The sequence below is a fragment of the Cherax quadricarinatus genome, chromosome 17, assembly GCF_038502225.1.
Source record: "Cherax quadricarinatus isolate ZL_2023a chromosome 17, ASM3850222v1, whole genome shotgun sequence".
NCBI classification, from domain to species: Eukaryota; Metazoa; Arthropoda; class Malacostraca; order Decapoda; family Parastacidae; genus Cherax; species Cherax quadricarinatus.
The window spans coordinates 29612922-29637172 of NC_091308.1; the positions used below are offsets into that span (position 1 = coordinate 29612922).

Genomic DNA, 24251 nt, shown 5'->3' on the forward strand with positions numbered 1-24251 from the left:
TCTTTATAGAGAATAAACTTTGAATTTGAATTTGAATTGTATGTTTGGGGGTCTGAAATGGACTAATCTAATTCACAATATTCCTTATGGGAACAAATTCGGTCAGTACTGGCACCTGAACATACTTCTGGAATGAAAAAATATCGTAAACCGGGGGTCCACTGTATATATATACGAAAGCTTGTAATTGTTTTACATGATGGTAGGACTGTTGGTGTCCTTTTCTCTGTTTCATAAACATGCAAGATTTCAGGTACGTCTTGCTACTTCTACTTACACTTAGGTCGCACTGCACTTACATGTACAAGCATATATATATATACATACCCCTCTGGGTTTTCTTCTATTTTCTTTTTAGTTCTTGTTCTTGTCTATTTCCTCTTATCTCCATGGGGAAGTGGATCAGAATTCTTCCTCCGTAAGCCATGCATTTTGTAAGAGGCGACTAAAATGCCAGGAGCAAGGAGCTAGTAACCCCTTCTCCTGCATATACAGTGGACCCCCGCTTAACGATCACCTCCAAATGCGACCAATTATGTAAGTGTATTTATGTAAGTGCATTTGTACGTGTATGTTTGGGGGTCTGAAATGGACTAATCTACTTCACAATATTCCTTATGGGAAAAAATTCGGTCAGTACTGGCACCTGAACATACTACTGGAATGAAAAAAGTTCGTTAACCGGGGGTCCACTGTATTACTAAATGTAAAAGGAGAAACTTTCATTTTTCCTTTTTGGCCACCCCGCCTCGGTGGGATACGGCCAGTGTGTTGAAAGAAAGATATATATATATATATATACAGTGGTCCCTCACTTTTCGTAGTTCTCGGGAATCACAGATTTCGGAAATCATAGGGATATTTTTGTATAAACATGGGCTCGCTAATCATAGGTTGACTCGCGAATAGTAGTTCGTCCGGAACGCGTACGCACGGTGTGAGCCGGGGCGGCCTCCCTACCCAGCCAGTCTGCCATTGTTTACCAGTGAGCGAAGGTCCCCTCACGTGCTCCTACGAAATATTTCATAATATTCCACTCATTTTACTGCTTGCAAGTACTAAATAGGCTACCATGGCTCCAAAGAAAGCTCCTAATGCGAAGCCTGTGGTAAAGAAGGTGAGAAATACGACTGAATTTAAGAACAGCAACAGATCGCAGCTCAGAATCTTGCTGCAGAGGAGGAGGAAGAGAGATGGAAGAAGGTGCCTTCTTTAGAAATTAAAGAGATTTTTGCTATGTAGGGTAAGATGGAAAGCTTTATGGAGAAACATCACCCTGACAAGGTTGTTGCAAGCCATGTTTGCAACATGTACAGTGACAAAGTCTTGGGCCATATTAGGGAAGTGTTAAAGAGACGCCAGAAACAGAGCTCTCTCCACAGTTATTTTGCGAGACAGGACTCCAGTGACTCTCAACGTGGTCCTAGTGGCATTAAGAAACAGAGAAGAGAAGCAACCCCAGAAAAGCAATTGGTACAGGTCCGCCATCACAAATCCGGCAATCAGTTATTCGGTTCCTTCAGTTATTCGGCACTAATTTTGACTAGCATAATTTCAAATTTCCAGGGTCGCCACACCAACCTGCTGGTACTGTTTGGTGGTGCTACTTGCTGCATCAGTCATTCCAATTTCTTTTTCTCCATTTATTGTTTTAACCTACTTACTTTTAGCCCTAGCCATGGTTCCAATGAATAAAAGAAATGCTTCTCATTATGTAAAGCACCTACACAGTACATTATCCATTAAAGATAAGGTGGTTTTCAAGCCACTGTTGGCTGCCATGAGATCAGTCTCATGAAACAGGAGAATATGCTTAATTATTACGCTAATATCAACACTACAGCTTATTTGCATATCACAGTTGATCTAATGTGACATAATAAACAATATAAATAACATAAAACATGTTAAATACTCCAGAATAAATAATATTTGGCATAACACCGAACAGTTCGACGGAGGTATGAAGAGTTTATGGTATACAAATACCATTCTCCTTTCCCTGTCTTGGTGGCTTATATGTATTAGAGAAAACGGAGTGTAGCACAGGGCTAACTGTCATATACACTCGTACTGCACAATAAACCTGAAACAAAAAAGCTATTTTCTCTCTATAGATTATCACACATAGCATCATATGTGTAGAGAACCTAGGGTAACCCAAAAAAAGTCAACATGGCTTATTTTTAGTACCTGGCTTGGGTTAGCCATATATGATTTTTGGTAAATATTCGATTCCCAGCCAGGGTAGAAACATTAGGCGTGTTTCTTTACACCTGTTGTCTATGTTTACCCATCAGTAAATGGGTACCTGGGTGTTAGCCGACTAGCGTGGGTGTGATCCTGGGACACTGACCTAATTTTCTTGAAATATTCTGCATAACAAGCGGCTTTCTATACAGTAGTATGTCACTGATGTCAGCTAGGCCTGTATACCTTGTACATGTACGTGTAGTAAATAAAGATATTATTATTATTATTATTATTATTATTATTATATTATTTTCTCAGTTGTTTGTTGGGTTATCTTATTCAAACTTGGGCAATGTATGATGGAAAGATACTTCTTCACGTACACCAAAAATGCATGTTGCTACGAACAGTAACAAAACCTAAAAGAGTTACAGAGACTAGTGTTTCCCTACTAGATTACACCTGGACCAACACCATATCCCCCTTAAGATCAGGCATAATCACAGATAATACCACAGACCATTACCCTACCTTCCTCATAACAAACCTTGGCAAATTACCCCTAGACACTACTAAAGTCACTTTCAGACTTCACAATGAGGCAGCTATGAATAACTTCACACCAGCAGTGACAAACATTGACTGGCACACTGAGCTAGAAATCTATACAGATATTGACGAATGTATTAATAATTTTCTAAAAAAGACTCAATACCTCTATAACAAGCACTGCCCTAAAAAACTAAACAGATGACTGCAAAGAGACTGAACAGTCCCTGGCTAACACCCAGTATCCTCAAATCCATAAATACAAAGCACCTACATGAAAAACAGTACAGAATGGGCCACATAACCAGAGACCAAACAAAACCTTACTCGTCAATCCTAACCAGCCTAATAAGAAGGGCTAAAAAATTGTATCATGAGAACGGATTATCCAACTTACGAGGTGACATAAAAAAGACCTGGAAAACCCTATCAGAAATACTAGGAACAAAAAAGATAAAACGAAATAGCGAAATTGAATTAACAAAACCAGATGAACCCCAATTCCCACCTACTGAAACAGCAAACAGACTCAATGACTTCTTCTCCACTATAGGAAAAAACCTTGCCAATAAAATCCTAAGCTCAGATACCCCACCCAAAGACTACCTCACTGGCAACTACCCGAGCACACTGTTCCTAGCTCCGACTAACCCAACTGAAGTCTCCCTTATTATCAACAAACTAAAAAACAAGACAGGAGATTTAAATACCTTACCACCCATTATATACAAAAAAGTGTCATAGGTGCTATCACCAATCATTGTAACACTCTTTAACAAATCCATTCAATCCTCTACCTTTCCTACAGTTTTCAAAATAGCAAGGGTCACCCCAATCCACAAAGGAGGAGACCACACAGACTTGAATAACTATAGGCCAATATCCAACTTACACCCTCTCTCTAAAATCTTTGAAAAATTAATCTGTAAGCATATCTATTCCTACCTCATCTCCCACAACATACTCAACCCCCGTCAATTTGGGTTCAGGCCTAATAAAAATACTAATGATGCTATTATCCACATGCTAGAACATATTTATACAGCAATAGAGGAAAAAGAAGTCCCACTGGGGATCGTCATTGACTTACGTAAAGCTTTCGATACAGTTGACCACGACTTGCTCCACATAAAATTATCGCACTATGGTATAAGAGGGCACTCCCTCAACTACCTAAAGTCATACCTCAGCAACAGAAGCCAATATGTGTACACAAATGGGGTAAACTCTTCCGCACAGCCAATTAGGGTTGGTGTCCCACAGGGAAGTGTCCTAGGCCCTCTTCTCTTTCTCATATACATAAATGACCTACCAAATGCATCGCAACTACTCAAACCCACGCTATCTGCAGATGACACTACATACGTCTACTCCCACCCGAGCCCAGTCATGCTAGCCAATACTGTAAATACCGAATTACAGAAAATATCAACCTGGATGAGGACCAATAAACTTACTCTAAACATTGACAAAACCTACTTCATTCAGTTTGGTAACAGAGCTGCAGATGTGTCTCTTAACATAATGATAAATGGATCACCTATCACAAAACTCACAGAGGGAAAATTCCTAGGAATCCACGTTGATAACACTCAAATTTCAAACACATATACAACAAATTTCCAAAAAAATTTCCAAGACAGTAGGCATACTATCAAAGATACAGTACTATGTTCCACAGTCAGCCCTCTTGGTGCTATATCACTCACTTATTTACCCCTACCTCACCTATGAAATTTGTGCATGGGGCTCAACAACAATAAACCATCTCAGACCACTAATCACCCAACAAAAGGCTGCAGTCAGAATGATAACAAATTCCCACTACAGACAGCACACTCCACCAATATTCAAAACTCTAAACCTACTCACAGAACAAAACATCCATACTTATTACTGCACCTACTACATACATAGAACACTTAACTCTGACATATACTCTCCCCTCAAACATCTCCTTACTAACCTCAACAGAACACATGACCATAACACAAGACACAGATCACTCTTTGATGTTCCTCGTGTCCATCGCACGCTATGCAAAAACTCAATGCACATAAAAGGCCCTAAAATCTGGAATTCATTACCTGTTTACCTGGAGTTTACCTGGAGAGAGTTCCGGGGCTCAACACCCCCACGGCCCGGTCTGTGACCAGGCCTCCTGGTGGATCAGAGCCTGATCAACCAGGCTGTTACTGCTGGCTGCACGCAAACCAACGTACGAGCCACAGCCCGGCTGGTCAGGTACCGACTTTAGGTGCTTGTCCAGTGCCAGCTTGAAGACTGCCAGGGGTCTATTGGTAAACCCCCTTATGTATGCTGAGAGGCAGTTGAACAGTCTCGGGCCCCTGACACTTATTGTATGGTCTCTAAACGTGTTAGTGACATCCCTTCTTTTCATTGGGGGGATGTTGCATCGTCTGCCAAGTCTTTTGCTTTCATAGTGAGTGATTTTCGTGTGCAAGTTTGGTACTAGTCCCTCTAGGATTTTCCAGGTGTACATAATCATGTATCTCTCCCGCCTGCGTTCCAGGGAATGCAGGTTCAAGAACTTCAAGCGCTTCCAGTAATTGAGGTGTTTCATCTCCGTTATGCATGCTGTGAAGGTTCTCTGTACATTTTCTAGGTCAGCAATTTCTCCTGCCTTGAAAGGTGCTGTTAGTGTGCAGCAATATTCCAGCCTAGATAGAACAAGTGACCTGAAGAGAGTCATCATGGGTTTGGCATCCCTAGTTTTGAAGGTTCTCATTATCCATCCTGTCATTTTTCTAGCAGCTGCGATTGATACAATGTTATGGTCCTTGAAGGTGAGATCCTCCGACATGATCACTCCCAGGTCTTTGACGTTGGTGTTTCGCTCTATTTTTGGCCAGAATAAGTTTTGTACTCTGATGAAGATTTAATTTCCTCGTGTTTACCATATCTGAGTAATTGAAATTTCTCATCGTTGAACTTCATATTGTTTTCTGCAGCCCACTGAAAGATTTGGTTGATGTCCACCTGGAGCCTTGCAGTGTCTGCAATGGAAGACACTGTCATGCAGATTCGGGTGTCATCTGCAAAGGAAGACACAGTGCTGTGGCTGACAACCTTGTCTATGTCAGATATGAGGATGAGGAACAAGATGGGAGCGAGTACTGTGCCTTGTGGAACAGAGCTTTTCACCGTAGCTGCCTCGGACTTTACTCTGTTAACTACTACTCTGTGTTCTGTCTGTGAGGAAATTATAGATCCATCGATCAACTTTTCCTGTTATTCCTTTAGCACGCATTTTGTGCGCTATTACGCCATGGTCACACTTGTCGAAGGCTTTTGCAAAGTCTGTATATATTACATCTGCATTCTTTTTGTCTTCTAGTGCATCGAGGACCTTGTCGTAGTGGTCCAATAGTTGAGACAGACAGGAGCGACCTGTTCTAAACCCATGTTGCCCTGGGTTGTGTAATTCATGGGTTTCTAGATGGGTGACGATCTTGCTTCTTAGGGCCCTTTCAAAGATTTTTATGATATGGGATGTTAGTGCTATCGGTCTGTAGTTCTTTGCAATTGCTTTACTGCCCCCTTTGTGGAGTGGGGCTATGTCTGTTGTTTTTAGTAACTGTGGAATGACCCCCATGTCCATGCTCCCTCTCCATAGGATGGTAAAAGCTCGTGATAGGGGCTTCTTGCAGTGCATCCGACATATAAGCACAAGCTAGTCAGGTCCAACTCACACCCACCCACACCCACTCATGTATTTATCCAACCTATTTTTAAAACAACACTACTTGGGAGTTTGTTCCACTCATCCACAACTCTATTACCAATCCAGTGCTTTCCTATATCCTTACTAAATCTGAATTTTTCCAGTTTAAAGCCACTGCTGTGAGTCCTCTGTATGTTAGATATTTTTAGCACGCTATTTACATCCTCTTTGTTAATTCCTGTTTTCCATTTACACACCTCAATCATATTGTTTTTATTATCACACTGGCCGATTCCCACCAAGGCAGGGTGGCCCGAAAAAGAAAAACTTTCACCATCATTCACTCCATCACTGTCTTGCCAGAAGGGTGCTTTACACTACAGTTTTTGAACTGCAACATTAACACCCCTCCTTCAGAGTGCAGGCACTGTACTTCCCATCTCCAGGACTCAAGTCCGGCCTGCCGGTTTCCCTGAACCCCTTCATAAATGTTACTTTGCTCACACTCCAACAGCACGTCAAGTATTAAAAACCATTTGTCTCCATTCACTTCTATCAAACACGCTCACACATGCCTGCTGGAAGTCCAAGCCCCTCGCACACAAAACCTCCTTTACCCTCTCCCTCCAACCTTTCCTAGGCCGACCCCTACCCCGCCTTCCTTCCAATACAGACTGATACACTCTTGAAGTTATTCTGTTTCGCTCCATTCTCTCCACATGTCCAAACCACCTCAACAACTCTTCCTCAGCCCTCTGGACAACAGTTTTGGTAATCCCACACCTACTCCTAACTTCCAAACTACGAATTCTCTGCATTATATTCACACCACACATTGCCCTCAGACATGACATCTCCACTGCCTCCAGCCTTCTCCTCGCTGCAACATTCATCACCCATGCTTCACACCCATATAAGAGCGTTGGTAAAACTATACTCTCATACATTCCCCTCTTTGCCTCCAAGGACAAAGTTCTTTGTCTCCACAGACTCCTAAGTGCACCACTCACCCTTTTCCCCTCATCAATTCTATGATTCACCTCATCTTTCATAGACCCATCTGCTGACACGTCCACTCCCAAATATCTGAATACATTCACCTCCTCCATACTCTCTCCCTCCAATCTGATATCCAATTTTTCATCACCTAATCTTTTTGTTATCCTCATAACCTTGCTCTTTCCTGTATTCACTTTTAATTTTCTTCTTTTACACACCCTACCAAATTCATCCACCAATCTCTGCAACTTCTCTTCAGAATCTCCCAAGAGCACAGTGTCATCAGCAAAGAGCAACTGTGACAACTCCCACTTTATGTGTGATTCTTTATCTTTTAACTCCACGCCTCTTGCCAAGACCCTCGCATTTACTTCTCTTACAACCCCATCTATAAATATATTAAACAACCACGGTGACATCACACATCCTTGTCTAAGGCCTACTTTTACTGGGGAATAATTTCCCTCTTTCCTACATACTCTATCTTGAGCCTCGCTATCCTCGTAAAAACTCTTCACTGCTTTCAGTAACCTACCTCCTACACCATACACCTGCAACATCTGCCACATTGCCCCCCTATCCACCCTGTCATATGCCTTTTCCAAATCCATAAATGCCACAAAGACCTGTTTAGCCTTATCTAAATACTGTTCACTTATATGTTTCACTGTAAACACCTGGTCCACACACCCCCTACCTTTCCTAAAGCCTCCTTGTTCATCTGCTATCCTATTCTCCGTCTTACTCTTAATTCTTTCAATAATAACTCTACCATACACTTTACCAGGTATACTCAACAGACTTATCCCCCTATAATTTTTGCACTCTCTTTTGTCCCCTTTGCCTTTATACAAAACAACTATGCATGCTCTCTGCCAATCCCTAGGTACCTTACCCTCTTCCATACATTTATTAAATAATTGCACCAACCACTCCAAAACTATATCCCCACCTGCTTTTAACATTTCTATCTTTATCCCATCAATCCCGGCTGCCTTACCCCCTTTCATTTTACCTACTGCCTCACGAACTTCCCCCACACTCACAACTGGCTCTTCCTCACTCCTACAAGATGTTATTTCTCCTTGCCCTATACACGAAATCACAGCTTCCCTATCTTCATCAACATTTAACAATTCCTCAAAATATTCCCTCCATCTTCCCAATACCTCTAACTCTCCATTTAATAACTCTCCTCTCCTATTTTTAACTGACAAATCCATTTGTTCTCTAGGCTTCCTTAACTTGTTAATCTCACTCCAAAACTTTTTCTTATTTTCAACAAAATTTGTTGATAACATCTCACCCACTCTCTCATTTGCTCTCTTTTCACATTGCTTCACCACTCTCTTAACCTCTCTCTTTTTCTCCATATACTCTTCCCTCCTTGCATCACTTCTACTTTGTAAAAAACTTCTCATATGCTAACTTTTTCTCCCTTACTACTCTCTTTACATCATCATTCCACCAATCGCTCCTCTTCCCTCCCGCACCCACTTTCCTGTAACCACAAACTTCTGCTGAACACTCTAACACTACATTTTTAAACCTACCCCATACCTCTTCGACCCCATTGCCTATGCTCTCATTAGCCCATCTATCCTCCAATAGCTGTTTATATCTTACCCTAACTGCCTCCTCTTTTAGTTTATAAACCTTCACCTCTCTCTTCCCTGATGTTTCTATTCTCCTTGTATCCCATCTACCTTTTACTCTCAGTGTAGCTACAACTAGAAAGTGATCTGATATATCTGTGGCCCCTCTATAAACATGTACATCCTGAAGTCTACTCAACAGTCTTATCTACCAATACATAATCCAACAAACTACTGTCATTTCGCCCTACATCATATCTTGTATACTTATTTATCCTCTTTTTCTTAAAATATGTATTACCTATAACTAAACCCCTTTCTATACAAAGTTCAATCAAAGGGCTCCATTATCATTTACACCTGGCACCCCAAACTTACCTACCACACCCTCTCTAAAAGTTTCTCCTACTTTAGCATTCAGGTTCCCTACCACAATTACTCTCTCACTTGGTTCAAAAGCTCCTATACATTCACTTAACATCTCCCAAAATCTCTCTCCTCTACATTCCTCTCTTCTCCAGGTGCAAACACGCTTATTATGACCCACTTTTCGCATCCAACCTTTACTTTAATCCACATAATTCTTGAATTTACACATTCATATTCTCTTTTCTCCTTCCATAACTGATCCTTCAACATTACTGCTACCCATTCCTTTGCTCTAACTCTCTCAGATACTCCAGATTTAATCCCATTTATTTCCCCCCACCGAAACTCCCCTACCCCCTTCAGCTTTGTTTCGCTTAGGGCCAGGACATCCAACTTCTTTTCATTCATAACATCAGCAATCATCTGTTTCTTGTCATCCGCACTACATCCACGCACATTCAAGCATCCCAGTTTTATAAAGTTTTTCTTCTTCTCTTTTTTAGTAAATGTCTACAGGAGAAGGGGTTACTAGCCCATTGCTCCCGGCATTTTAGTCGCCTCATACGACACGCATGGCTTACGGAGGAAAGATTCTTTTCCACTTCCCCATGGACAATAGAAGAAATAAAGAAGAACAAGAGCTATTTAGAAAAAGGAGAAAAACCTAGATGTATGTATATATATATGCAGGTGCGTGTCTGTGAAGTGTGACCAAAGTGTAAGTAGGAGTAGCAAGATATCCCTGTTATCTAGCGTGTTTATGAGACAGAAAAAGAAACCAGCAATCCTACCATCATGCAAAACAGTTACAGGTTTCTGTTTCACAGTCATCTGGCAGGACGGTAGTACTTCCCTGGGTGGTTGCTCTCTACCCACCTACTACCTATATCATATCCCCCTAATTCTATGCTTTTCTAGAGAGTGCAGAGTGCATAGCGAAGATTTCTGATACATGGGATCAATTTTATCATCCTCCTTTGTACGTTTTCCAGGGCATTTATATCCATTCTGTAATACAGTGACCAAAACTGTGCAGTATAATCTAAATGAGGCCTAACTCAGGATATAAAGAGTTGAAGAACAACCTGAGGACTTCTATTATTTATACTTCTTGCTAGGAAGCCAAGGATTCTGTTAGCTTTACTGCAAACACTAATGCATTGTTGTTTTGGTTTTAGATTACTGCTAACCAGAACTCCTAAATCCTTTTCACAATCTGTAATATTAAGATCTATATTATTTAGTTTATATGTGGCATGGTTATTTTCCTGTCCAAAATTTAGAACCTTGCATTTGTCTATATTAAACTGCATCTGCCACTTCTCCAACCACTGCATCAGTCTATTCAAATCGTCCTGGAGTGCTCTAATGTCCTCATTAGAATGAACTGGATGGCCTATTTTGGTGTCATCAGCAAATTTGCTTATGTCGCTCTTTATTCCCTCATCTATGTCGTTTATGCAGATTGTGAACAACAAGGGTCCCAACACTGACCCCTGTGGAACACCGCTTGTGACGTGCCCCCATTCTGATTTCTCCACATTTATACAAACTCTCTGCTGCCTATTCAACCATGCCTCAACCCAGGAAAAAATTTCTCCTCCTATTTCGTGTGCCTTAAGTTTCCTCAATAGCCTCTGATGTGGAACTCTATCGAAAGCCTTACTGAAGTCCATATACACAATATCATATTCAATACCATGATCTACCTCCTCAAATACCTTAGTGAATAAAGTTAGTAAATTCGTAAACAGGAAATTAAACTTTTTGGTTAGCCCACATAGTCTTCTGATCTCCATGCTCAAAATTCTGCCCAGAAACATAGCATCTCCACTACCTCCAGCTTCCCCTTTGCTGCAATGTTTAAAGTTGATACTTCACACCCATATAACAGTGTGTTGGTACTGCTATGCTCTAGTACAGGCTGGCTATCACTATTCCGGCAATCAGCAATCCGGTTCCATCAGTAATCCAGAACTAATTTCGGCTAGCATAATTTCAAATTACCGGAGTCACCACACCAATCTGCTGCTACTGTCTGGTGGCACTACTTGCTGCATAAATTATTCCAATTTCCTTTTCCCCATTTATTGTTATAACCTGCTTACTTGAAGCCCTAGCTATGCTTTCAACGAATAAAAGAAATGCTTCTCGTTGTGTAAGGCACATACACTATACATTGTCCATAAAAGATAAGGTGTCTTTGAAGCCTCTGTTGGTTGCCATGAGCTCGGCTCACTCAGATAAGCTGTGACCGGTAAATTTGGGCTTACATATGAGAGAACAGGTCTGTGTGGTAAGTGTGCACTATATAAAAAAAATCCTGCAGCATACAATGCATAATGAGGAAAAACTGCAACCGTGGTGTTAAAAAGTGACTTAGGACCAGCTAGTGCACATGGCGTGCGAAGTAAAAAAAATAATCGAAAAAATACGAAAATCGAGTTAATCACATGGAAAAATAGCTTAACACTTTGGCAACACTCTGGCATAATGGCAACACTCTGGCATAAGAATCATTGTTGTACTATGCTCCTACAAGGAATTAAAATCATTTATAACATATATGGTGATGCTGCCACCCTTAGCATGAGTGCTTTCATGTCAATTTTCAGATTTTTTCAGGTTTTTTCATTTATTTCTTCTCTTATTCTTTCTAATATAATAATTCACAAATTGGCATCATAACAGAGTAGGAGGAGCTATTATAGAGTCTGAGAGCCAATTAGGAACCGTCTGGGAACATTTGCTTACGTCAGCAGGAATTCCTGAATCTCATGATGTGGAGAATATACTTTATTATTACGCTAATATCAACACTACGGCTTATTTGCCTATCACAATTGAGCTAGTATGATATAATAAACAATATAAATAATATAAAAACATGGTAAATACTCCTGAATGAATAATATTTGGCATAATACTGAGCGGTCTGATGGAGGTATGAAGTTACCGCTAGAGGATATGGGATAAAAGTACCATCCTCCTATCCCCGTCTTGAGGACTTATATTAGAGAAAACACAGTGTAGTACAAGGCGAACTGTGATATACACTTGTAATGCACCATAAAACAAACTAAAAAGCTATTTTTCTCAATTATTTTTTTTTTGGTGCACGCTTGTTTTCGTTGATTATCTCAGAAGTAAGTTATTCATTTATATCTTAATCTAGCGACATTAATGATAGGAATGCAATGAATTTCACAGACAACATAAAAAAAATGAGTTTTACAAACTGCTGAAGTTATTTTTGAAATATCACAATTTGTTTTTGATTTGTGTGTAAGTATTTTAGGTACACACAAATACAGTTACAGTACACAGATTAATTATCACACAGCAGCATATGTGTGGAGAACCTAGGATAACCCAAAAAAGTCAGACAAAGTGACTTATTTCCAGTACCTGGCTTGGGCTTGCCATATATGACTTTTGGTAAAAAAAATTCTCAGTTCTTTGCTGGGCTATCTTATTGAAATTTGGGCAATGTATGATGGAAAGATTCTCCTTAACGTACAACAAAAATGAAAGAAATCAGACGATAAATAACAGAGTTCATTTCTCAGCCATTAGCTGCCCCTTTGTTGTACATTTTAGTATGGTTTTTATGGTTGTATTCTTGTTTTATGGTCTCATTTGATAGACTGGAAGATATATTACAGAAATAAATATGATTCTGATTGGTTTCATGACGAAAAGTACCTTGAAATTTAACTCAAAGTATTGAAAATGTTCGATTTTTGCAAATGTTCAAGGGTAAACAAATGATGTCACTCTCCAATACATGTCCAACTGGCCAGTCTAATACACAGTCACGAATGGGTTCACATTATTTATACAATAATGCAGTAGTCTGCATAACAGTAAATCTTCTATTTTTTTGTGTGAATAAAATTTCAAAATGGAAAGTAAGAATAATATAAGAGGGGGCTGGAGATGTGACTAATGAACAGAGAAAATTTTATTTTAGTGCCACGAATGTCTGCATTGTTGAGAGAGTGGGTGAGATGTTATCAACAAATTTTGTTGAAAATAAGAAAAAGTTTTGGAGTGAGATTAACAAGTTAAGGAAGCCTAGAGAACAAATGGATTTGTCAGTTAAAAATAGGAGAGGAGAGTTATTAAATGGAGAGTTAGAGGTATTGGGAAGATGGAGGGAATATTTTGAGGAATTGTTAAATGTTGATGAAGATAGGGAAGCTGTGATTTCGTGTATAGGGCAAGGAGAAATAACATCTTGTAGGAGTGAGGAAGAGCCAGTTGTGAGTGTGGGGGAAGTTCGTGAGGCAGTAGGTAAAATGAAAGGGGGTAAGGCAGCCGGGATTGATGGGATAAAGATAGAAATGTTAAAAGCAGGTGGGGATATAGTTTTGGAGTGGTTGGTGCAATTATTTAATAAATGTATGGAAGAGGGTAAGGTACCTAGGGATTGGCAGAGAGCATGCATAGTTGTTTTGTATAAAGGCAAAGGGGACAAAAGAGAGTGCAAAAATTATAGGGGGATAAGTCTGTTGAGTATACCTGGTAAAGTGTATGGTAGAGTTATTATTGAAAGAATTAAGAGTAAGACGGAGAATAGGATAGCAGATGAACAAGGAGGCTTTAGGAAAGGTAGGGGGTGTGTGGACCAGGTGTTTACAGTGAAACATATAAGTGAACAGTATTTAGATAAGGCTAAACAGGTCTTTGTGGCATTTATGGATTTGGAAAAGGCATATGACAGGGTGGATAGGGGGGCAATGTGGCAGATGTTGCAAGTGTATGGTGTAGGAGGTAGGTTACTGAAAGCAGTGAAGAGTTTTTACGAGGATAGTGAGGCTCAAGTTAGAGTATGTAGGAAAGAGGGAAATTATTCCCCAGTAAAAGTAGGCCTTAGACAAGGATGTGTGATGTCACCGTGGTTGTTTAATATATTTATAGATGGGGTTGTAAGAGAAGTAAATCTGAGGGTCTTGGCAAGAGGCGTGGAGTTAAAAGATAAAGAATCACACATAAAGTGGGAGTTGTCACAGTTGCTCTTTGCTGATGACACTGTGCTCTTGGGAGATTCTGAAGAGAAGTTGCAGAGATTGGTGGATGAATTTGGTAGGGTGTGTAAAAGAAGAAAATTAAAAGTGAATACAGGAAAGAGCAAGGTAATGAGGATAACAAAAAGATTAGGTGATGAAAGATTGGATATCAGATTGGAGGGAGAGAGTATGGAGGAGGTGAATGTATTCAGATATTTGGGAGTGGACGTGTCAGCAGATGGGTCTATGAAAGATGAGGTAAATCACAGAATTGATGAGGGGAAAAGGGTGAGTGGTGCACTTAGGAGTCTGTGGAGACAAAGAACTTTGTCCTTGGAGGCAAAGAGGGGAATGTATGAGAGTATAGTTTTACCAACGCTCTTATATGGGTGTGAAGCATGGGTGATGAATGTTGCAGCGAGGAGAAGGCTGGAGGCAGTGGAGATGTCATGTCTGAGGGCAATGTGTGGTGTGAATATAATGCAGAGAATTCGTAGTTTGGAAGTTAGGAGTAGGTGCGGGATTACCAAAACTGTTGTCCAGAGGGCTGAGGAAGAGTTGTTGAGGTGGTTCGGACATGTAGAGAGAATGGAGCGAAACAGAGTGACGTCAAGAGTGTATCAGTCTGTATTGGAAGGAAGGCGGGGTAGGGGTCGGCCTAGGAAAGGTTGGAGGGAGGGGGTAAAGGAGGTTTTGTGTGCGAGGGGCTTGTACTTCCAGCAGGCGTGCGTGAGCGTGTTTGATAGGAGTGAATGGAGACGAATGGTTTTTAATACTTGACGTGCTGTTGGAGTGTGAGCAAAGTAACATTTATGAAGGGGTTCAGGGAAACCGGCAGGCCGGACTTGAGTCCTGGAGATGGGAAGTACAGTGCCTGCACTCTGAAGGAGGGGTGTTTATGTTGCAGTTTAAAAACTGTAGTGTAAAGCACCCTTCTGGCAAGACAGTGATGGAGTGAACGATGGTGAAAGTTTTTCTTTTTCGGGCCACCCTGCCTTGGTGGGAATCGGCCAGTGTGATAATAAAAAAAAAATAAATATTTTGAAATTGGTATCTTTTGAAATTTGTGTGAAATTGGCCAAATTGCCAATTTCTGACCACTTTATTGGATAGTTGAAATAGGTGAATGGGCAGTTTCTTGTACTCAGTCAACAAAACAGAATAGAAGGAATACTAGTTAACCCTTTGACTGTTTCAGGCCCCTCTCTGAAACTGTCATTCTATGTCGCTCAATTTTTGAAAAAAAAAAAATTATTTTTTCTTATGAAATGATAGAGAATCTTTTCCCGATGGTAATGACACCAAAAGTTCGAAATTTGGTCGAAAACTCATGGAATTATGCTCCCGCGAAGTTAGCAGTCTCGGCGACATATGCGTATTGGTGATTTCGCCGACTTTGAGCCCTATTTTCAGCCAATTCCATTGTTCCAGTTGACCAAACTCATAGCTATTTCTTTAGAACTCCATTTTATCTATCAGCTGAGTACAAGAAACCTCCCATTTACTAATTTGGACTACCCAATATGGTGGTCAGAAATTGGGAATTTGGCCAATTTCACGCAAACTAAAAAAGATGCCAATTTCAAAATAGGGTCCAGAATAAACAAGGTAGACATTCGTGGCACTAAAATAACATATGCTCTGTTCATTAGTCACATCTCTAGGCCCCTCTTATATTATTATTGCTTTCTATTTTGATTTTTTATTCATACAAAAAAATACAAAATTTACTGTTATGCAGACGACTGCATTATTGTAAAAATGGTATAAATAATATCAGTGCACTAGTGAAAGAATATTAGACTCCCCAGTTGACGTGTATTGGACGTGTGGTGTGATTTATTTACTCCTGAACATTGGTAAAAATCGAACATTTCCGCTACTTTGAGCTCAGTTTCAAGGTCGTTTTCATCGTCAAAGTAATGAAAATCATCTCTATTTCTGTAATATGTTTTCCATTTTATCACCTAAGACCATGAAAACGCGAATACAATGATAAATACTACACGAAAATACACCTCAAAGTCGGTGTTTTATTCCAAAAAAACGATCAGATTTTTCTTTTTCTCATTACGCAATGTGTGCTGCAGGATTTTTTTTATGTGGTGCAAACTGACCACACCGACCCATTCTCTCACATGTGGGCCTACCAGCTTTCTCCCGCTTGATTTGAAGCCGCTAGAATTATTGAGTATATATACGTCAGAAACATTGGCTCGTAAGACGTATTTATACGTCGAAAACAGTCAAAGGGTTAAATAGCTATGAGTTTGGTAGACTGGAACAATAGAATGGGCCAAAAACAGGGCATAAATTGGGTGAAATCGTCAATGCATAAATATCGCTGTTGGATTAAGAGTATTCTAACCTAATCACTCTGTAATCTGGCAAAGTCACTAATCCGGCACCCTACAAGTCCCAATGATGCAGGATTAGTGATGGTCAACCTGTACTACATTCCCCTTTTTCAATCCAATCTACACACAAATGCCTCAATGCACCATCCAATGGGCTTAGCACTTAGTTATACAGTAATAATAATGATGCACCGTCCACCTTCTTCCTCATTGTCTATTGTATAGTTCACCTTATTTTTCATAAACCCACTTACCGATAAGTCCACTCCCAAATATCTGAAGAGATTTACTTCCTCCAATACCCCCTTCCTCATTCTGATATCCATTTTTTTTTTTTTTTTGGCCTCATTGCCTTGCTCCTACTTACGTTCGATATTAATTTCATCTGCAAAGAACAATTGTGACACCTCAGACTCTATCAAATTTATTATATATTAATCCTACACCTGTTCCCAACACCCTAGCATTCACTTTATGTTAAACAAGCATGAAGACATTACATATCTCTGTCTAAGGAATACTTTTACTGGAGAAAATCTCCCCTTCTCTTATATAACTTATCCTGAGTATCACTATCCACATAAAAACTCTTAATTGCATTTACTAATCTAAAACCTATTTCACACATTTGCAACATCTGTCATATTGCTTTACTTCCTATCTATTATAAGCCTTTTCTAAGGTCCTAAATGCAACAAAAAGTTCCTTTTCTTTACATGCTTCAATTTAAACACTTGTTTTACACATCCCCTACCCTTCCTAAATCCTTGTTCTTCTGTAATCTTACTTTCTGTTACCCTTAATTCTTTCAATAACAATTTTATCATACACTTTACCTGGTATATTCAACAGGCTTATTCCCCTATAATTCTTACATTTTCTTTTGTTTCTTTTTTTCCTTATACAAAGGAACAATGCGTGTTCTCTGCCAATCCCTAAATACCATCCCCTTTTTCATCCATATAAGGTGCTATCAAAAAGTTCCATTTGCTTCCTGGGTGAAACCATGGTAGTGGTGTAGATCACACTGCACAGTACAGTCCTTTGTGAAATAGCAGGGCGAGTTTCAGTGTGGTCTGTCATTCTGTTGTAGTTAGATGAGTATTTTTTGTCATGTTCAGTGATGCTGCTATTCCTGTGTAACAGAATGGAATCTTTACAAGAAAGAATAGTGTGTGTGTGAAATTCTGTTTGAAGTTTAGTAAAACAGCTAGTGAAACTCACAAAATGCTTCAGTGAGCATCTGGCAACAAAACGAAGGGTTGGACACAGTATTCTGAACGGTTTTCTTAATTAAAACCAGGACAAATGTCAACTGAGGATGATGAACGCTCTGATCATCATCCTTCTTTTTTCAACAAACCAGCCATATCCCACCATGGAAGGGTGACCAAAAAAGAAAACAAAAGTTCATCTTTTTAAACTTAGTAATCTTTCTTTCTTTCAACACACCGGCTTATCCCAACGAGGCGGGGTGGCCGAAAAGGAAAAACGAAAGTTTCTCCTTTTATATTTAGTAATACTATACAGGAGAAGGGGTTACTAGCCCCTTGCTCCCTGCATTTTAGTCACCTCTTACGACACACATGGCTTACGGAGGAAGAATTCTGTTCCACTTCCCCATGTAGATAAGTGGAAATAAACAAGAACTAGTAAGAAAACAGAAGAAAACCCATAGGGGGTATGAATATATATGCTTGTACATGCATGTGTAGTGTGACCTAAGTGTAAGTAGAAGTAGAAAGGTGTACCTGATACCTTTTATTTTTTTTTTCAACAAACTGGCCATATCTCACCGAGGCAGGGTGGCCCAAAAAGAAAAACATAAGTTTCTCTTTTTAAATTTAGTAATTTATACAAGAGAAGGGGTTACTAGCCCCTTGCCCCCAGCATTTTAGTCGCCTTTTACAACACGCATGGCTTACGGAGTAAGAATTCTATTCCACTTCCCCATGGAAATAAGAGGAAATAAACAAGAACAAGAACTTCTTTTGCACACCCTACCAAATTCATCCACCAATCTCTGCAACTTCTCTTCAGAATCTCCCAAGAGCACTCTTTGCTGATGACACTGTGCTCTTGGGAGATTCTGAAGAGAAGTTGCAGAGATTGGTGGATGAATTTGGTAGGGTGTGCAAAAGAAGAAAATTAAAGGTGAATACAGGAAAGAGTAAGGTTATGAGGATAACAAAAAGATTAGGTGATGAAAGATTGAATATCAGATTGGAGGGAGAGAGTATGGAGGAGGTGAACGTATTCAGATATTTGGGAGTGGACGTGTCAGCGGATGGGTCTATGAAAGATGAGGTGAATCATAGAATTGATGAGGGAAAAAGAGTGAGTGGTGCACTTAGGAGTCTGTGGAGACAAAGAACTTTGTCCTTGGAGGCAAAGAGGGGAATGTATGAGAGTATAGTTTTACCAACGCTCTTATATGGGTGTGAAGCGTGGGTGATGAATGTTGCAGCGAGGAGAAGGCTGGAGGCAGTGGAGATGTCATGTCTGAGGGCAATGTGTGGTGTGAATATAATGCAGAGAATTCGTAGTTTGGAAGTTAGGAGGAGGTGCGGGATTACCAAAACTGTTGTCCAGAGGGCTGAGGAAGGGTTGTTGAGGTGGTTCGGACATGTAGAGAGAATGGAGCGAAACAGAATGACTTCAAGAGTGTATCAGTCTGTAGTGGAAGGAAGGCGGGGTAGGGGTCGGCCTAGGAAGGGTTGGAGGGAGGGGGTAAAGGAGGTTTTGTGTGCGAGGGGCTTGGACTTCCAGCAGGCATGCGTGAGCGTGTTTGATAGGAGTGAATGGAGACAAATGGTTTTTAATACTTGACGTGCTGTTGGAGTGTGAGCAAAGTAACATTTATGAAGGGATTCAGGGAAACCGGCAGGCCGGACTTGAGTCCTGGAGATGGGAAGTACAGTGCCTGCACTCTGAAGGAGGGGTGTTAATGTTGCAGTTTAAAAACTGTAGTGTAAAGCACCCTTCTGGCAAGACAGTGATGGAGTGAATGATGGTGAAAGTTTTTCTTTTTCGGGCCACCCTGCCTTGGTGGGAATCGGCCGGTGTGATAATAAAAAAAAAAATAATAAAGAACTTGAAAGAAAATAGCAGAAAACCCAGAAGGGTGTGTATATATATGCTTGTACATGTATGTGTAGTGTGACATAAGTGTAAAAAGAAGTAGCAAGATGTACCTGAAATCTTGCATGTTTATGAGACAGAAAAAAGACACCAGCAATCCTACCATCATGTAAAACAATTACAAGTTTCCATTTTACACTCACTTAGCAGGATGGTAGTACCTCCCTGGATGGTTGCTGTCTACCAACCTACTACCTAAGTCTGTTCATCCATCAACATCTAAAACAGATGCCAACATTAAAAAAGTGAGGAAGGCTAGTCATAAAGATCATCATCAGAGTATCCAGGACACTACAAATACAACTGACTATTTCTTACTAACACAAGATTTTATACCTCATTGCCCAATGTTTGAAATCACTGTTTCCCTTTCTTCATCCATATTTAATGGCTCCTCAAGATACTTCCTCCATCTTTCCATTATCTCTACCTCCCCATCTAACATCTCTCCTCTCTTGTTTTTTAATCACCAAGTTAAAGATAAAGATTTTATTTCTTTGCAAAGGTTACAATGTGTAATTACAATTTAAGTACAAAGTAAGCCAATATCATGCTGGGGCATTTCAGGCAGACTAATCTCAATATTTAAAAACTACTTAAGTCGAGCCAAGATAAGAATGGTTATCTTTTTAATAAATCCTTATCTTATCTTAATACTAATGCAAGGTAGTCAAAGATGGAGGTTTATAAGAATAATAATCTTGAAGTTGCACATAACAAATAACAATATTACAAATAACTGTTCGAACAGTACTGTTTTACAGATTAGCAAATGTTTTAAAAGACTAGAGGCCATATAATATTAGGGAGAGTTGCTTCAAACTGATTAGAAGTTCTTTTGGTTAGTATTGAGAGATGAGATGACTTTTAAGCATAGCTCTAAATTTGTATGTAGTAACTGTTTTTTTAATATTGAAAAAGCATTCAGGATAATATCGCTCCCACATTGATACTGTTGGCTTGAGGGGTTGATGATTGAGGTTGGTGATGTGGTGTTGAAGGTTGCAGATCTTGGGATGTTGATGCAGCTTCATTAGTTGATTGTTGCAATGGAGAGCTGGTCACCATCTGGAAAAGACCTGGGCTGGGACATGTACCAGCGAATCATTCAAGTTCAAGAGCTCAGGTATTCTGTAATATGCCACTGGTTTGTTTTATCCTGCAGTTCTTTATACAGCCCACTGCTCATTTTAAACATGTTAAACCATTGTAATAATGTTGGTAAAAGGACACAAGTGCAACTAATGTGACGTTTTATTGTGGTAACGTTTCGCTCTCCAGGAGCTTTATCAAGTTCCTGGAGAGCAAAATGTTGCCACAATAAAATGTCACATTAGTTGCACTTGTGTCCTTTTACCTAACATGTTAAACCATCCAGATCTAAACTTTAGAGAACACCTTTCTTTGTTCTTCAATTCACACATCTAGTAAACTTTCTGTTTTACTTAGCCATTATAACATATTCCTCATTCTTTTCACTATGCCATACTGAGGATTACTCATTGCACAAGCCTTAGTTTTGGCTGTCTCAAATTGAATGAATCATTGATTCTCTAACACCAAACACTCGTGCCGTCTCCATGACACATGCACCACCCTTCAGCATTTCAATTATCTCTTTTTTTTTTTTTAAATAGGCATAGCATCATTCTTAATTTTCTTCCTTGCGTCACCAGCATCACCTGCACTCCATTTCGATGCCATGATAAATATTCAGATAGGAGATATGGTGATGAAAATAAGGAAAAACTCATTGAGAATCATTCAGTAAGTATCCAAATACACTGATCTGCATGGGAGGCTGTTTGTTTATGTCTGTTCACCCTCCCTCACACCCTTGAACTGTTAAAATAATGGAGTTGCCTAATGAGTGATGAATTCCCTGCCTGTCTAACATGGCACCCCTTAACAGAAAGAAGTCATCGATGGAAATAAATTCCGCTCCAGCGCGCCTTAATGGAAATGGTGCACTTCTATTGAAATGAAAACCTAAATTTATATCACATAATATATTAACAATGCAAGCTATGATCTCATGACACATGGTTGTCTACTGTACATGCAGAACAAGACACCATGACACCATATGAGCATTTTCCTTGTCATTTAATGAACTATAATGTCAAAGAGTTTTCCTTTTATTGAATATTTTCAAACAAATAAAAGGACCTTCGCAAACTCAATGACACTGATTTATACACAAGACTAACCCTTAAACTGTCCAAACGTAGATCTACGTTCACGTGCGTAGCACTCCAACCTTGATTTTCCCCATTTGAAAGCATGTAAAAAAAACGTAGATCTACGTTCGGAGCCTGCCGCAAGTCAACATAGATCTACGTTTGGACAGTTTAAGGGCTAATTAGGTACAAGTAGGATGTAAATTGTTAGCTTTGTTGTAAAGTCTAACCATTAACAAGCACATATAAACAGTGTAATCTTGCATTCTATCAGGAGCTTACCCAATTCAACCTGGCTGATGCTTGGTTTATGTGCATCTCCTAGCAGGGCAAATTTCACATATGTAGTGCTATTGTGATTTGTTGTTGTTACTCGTCCACAGCTGGCCAATGACTGAACAACAAGATGAAGGTTATCTGCTGACCCAACCAACTCTCCAACTTGATGGTAGAGATCAGTGAAGGACAACAAATTGTTTGCAGAATTTAATTCCCTAGATAATTCCCAGTATCTGTTAAACACTTTGTCACACACTTCCTAGAAGATAAATGATTTCAACATGAGATACTGTAAATTAACATATTTTCAATAATTCACAAAATAAGAGGACAAAATGTACACTACTCAAGAGAATATTTGGCAGATGAAGAATTCAAATCAAAGAAACAATTATCAGGAATCAAACCGGTTTGCAAACTGAAAACTGGGACATTTTCATTACAAAAAGCATAATTTATCTTTAATTTATACCTCCTTAAAAAATGTATAGCAACATTATTAAATAAACAATAGAGGAAAGAGATGAAGGGAGTATGAATTCTTTCATTTGAAAATTTTGTATATAAGAATGAAAGTGGTTTAAAAGTGAGTTATGCACCTGGGTACAAGAGTCTAGAGCACAAAGAAATTTGATATTATTTAATATAGTATAGGTAGTAGGTTGGTAGACAGCAACCACCCAGGGAAGTATTACCGTCCTGCCAGATGACTGTGAAACAGAAACCTGTAACTGTTTTGCATGATGGTAGAATTGCTGGTTCCTTTTTCTGTCTCAAAAACACGCTAGATAACAGGGATATCTTGCTACTCCTACTTACACTTTGGTCACACTTCACAGACACGCACCTGCATATATATATATACATACATCTAGGTTTTTCTCCTTTTTCTAAATAGCTCTTGTTCTTCTTTATTTCTTCTATTGTCCATGGGGAAGTGGAAAAGAATCTTTCCTCCGTAAGCCATGCGTGTCGTATGAGGCGACTAAAATGCCGGGAGCAATGGGCTAGTAACCCCTTCTGTAGACATTTACTAAAAAAGAGAAGAAAAACTTTATAAAACTGGGATGCTTGAATGTGCGTGGATGTAGTGCAGATGACAAGAAACAGATGATTGCTGATGTTATAAATGAAAAGAAGTTGGATGTCCTGGCCCTAAGCGAAACAAAGCTGAAGGGGGTAGGGGAGTTTCGGTGGGGGAAAATAAATGAGATTAAATCTGGAGTATCTGAGAGAGTTAGAGCAAAGGAAGGGGTAGCAGTAATGTTGAAGGATCAGTTATGGAAGGAGAAAAGAGAATATGAATGTGTAAATTCAAGAATTATGTGGATTAAAGAAAAGGATGGATGCGAAAAGTGTGTCATAATAAGCGTGTATGCACCTGGAGAAGAGAGGAATGCAGAGGAGAGAGAGAGATTTTGGGAGATGTTAAGTGAATTGTATAGGAGCCTTTGAACCAAGTGAGAGAGTAATTGTGGTAGGGGACCTGAATGCTAAAGTAGGAGAAACTTTTAGAGAGGGTGTGGTAGGTAAGTTTGGGGTGCCAGGTGTAAATGATAATGGGAGCCCTTTGATTGAACTTTGTATAGAAAGGGGTTTAATTATAGGTAATACATATTTTAAGAAAAAGAGGATAAATAAGTATACAAGATATGATGTAGGGCGAAATGACAGTAGTTTGTTGGATTATGTATTGGTAGATAAAAGACTGTTGAGTAGACTTCAGGATGTACATGTTTATAGAGGGGCCACAGATATATCAGATCACTTTTTAGTTGTAGCTACACTGAGAGTAAAAGGTAGATGGGATACAAGAAGAATTGAAGCATCAGGGAGAAGAGAGGTGAAGGTTTATAAACTAAAAGAGGAGGCAGTTAGGGTAAGATATAAAC

General features: G+C 39.5%; 1 protein-coding gene across 5 annotated transcripts in view; it reads right to left on the bottom strand.

Annotated features, from left to right (window-relative positions):
- LOC128686344 (charged multivesicular body protein 7) overlaps positions 1 to 24251 on the bottom strand; it is a 145327-nt gene that overhangs the window by 95653 nt on the left and 25423 nt on the right. For all 5 annotated transcript variants that reach the window (XM_070085924.1, XM_070085923.1, XM_070085925.1 and 2 more), the window contains one exon: positions 22363 to 22618. In XM_070085924.1, coding sequence (XP_069942025.1) covers positions 22363 to 22618 — 256 coding nt within the window. The remainder of the gene's footprint in view (positions 1 to 22362; positions 22619 to 24251) is intronic.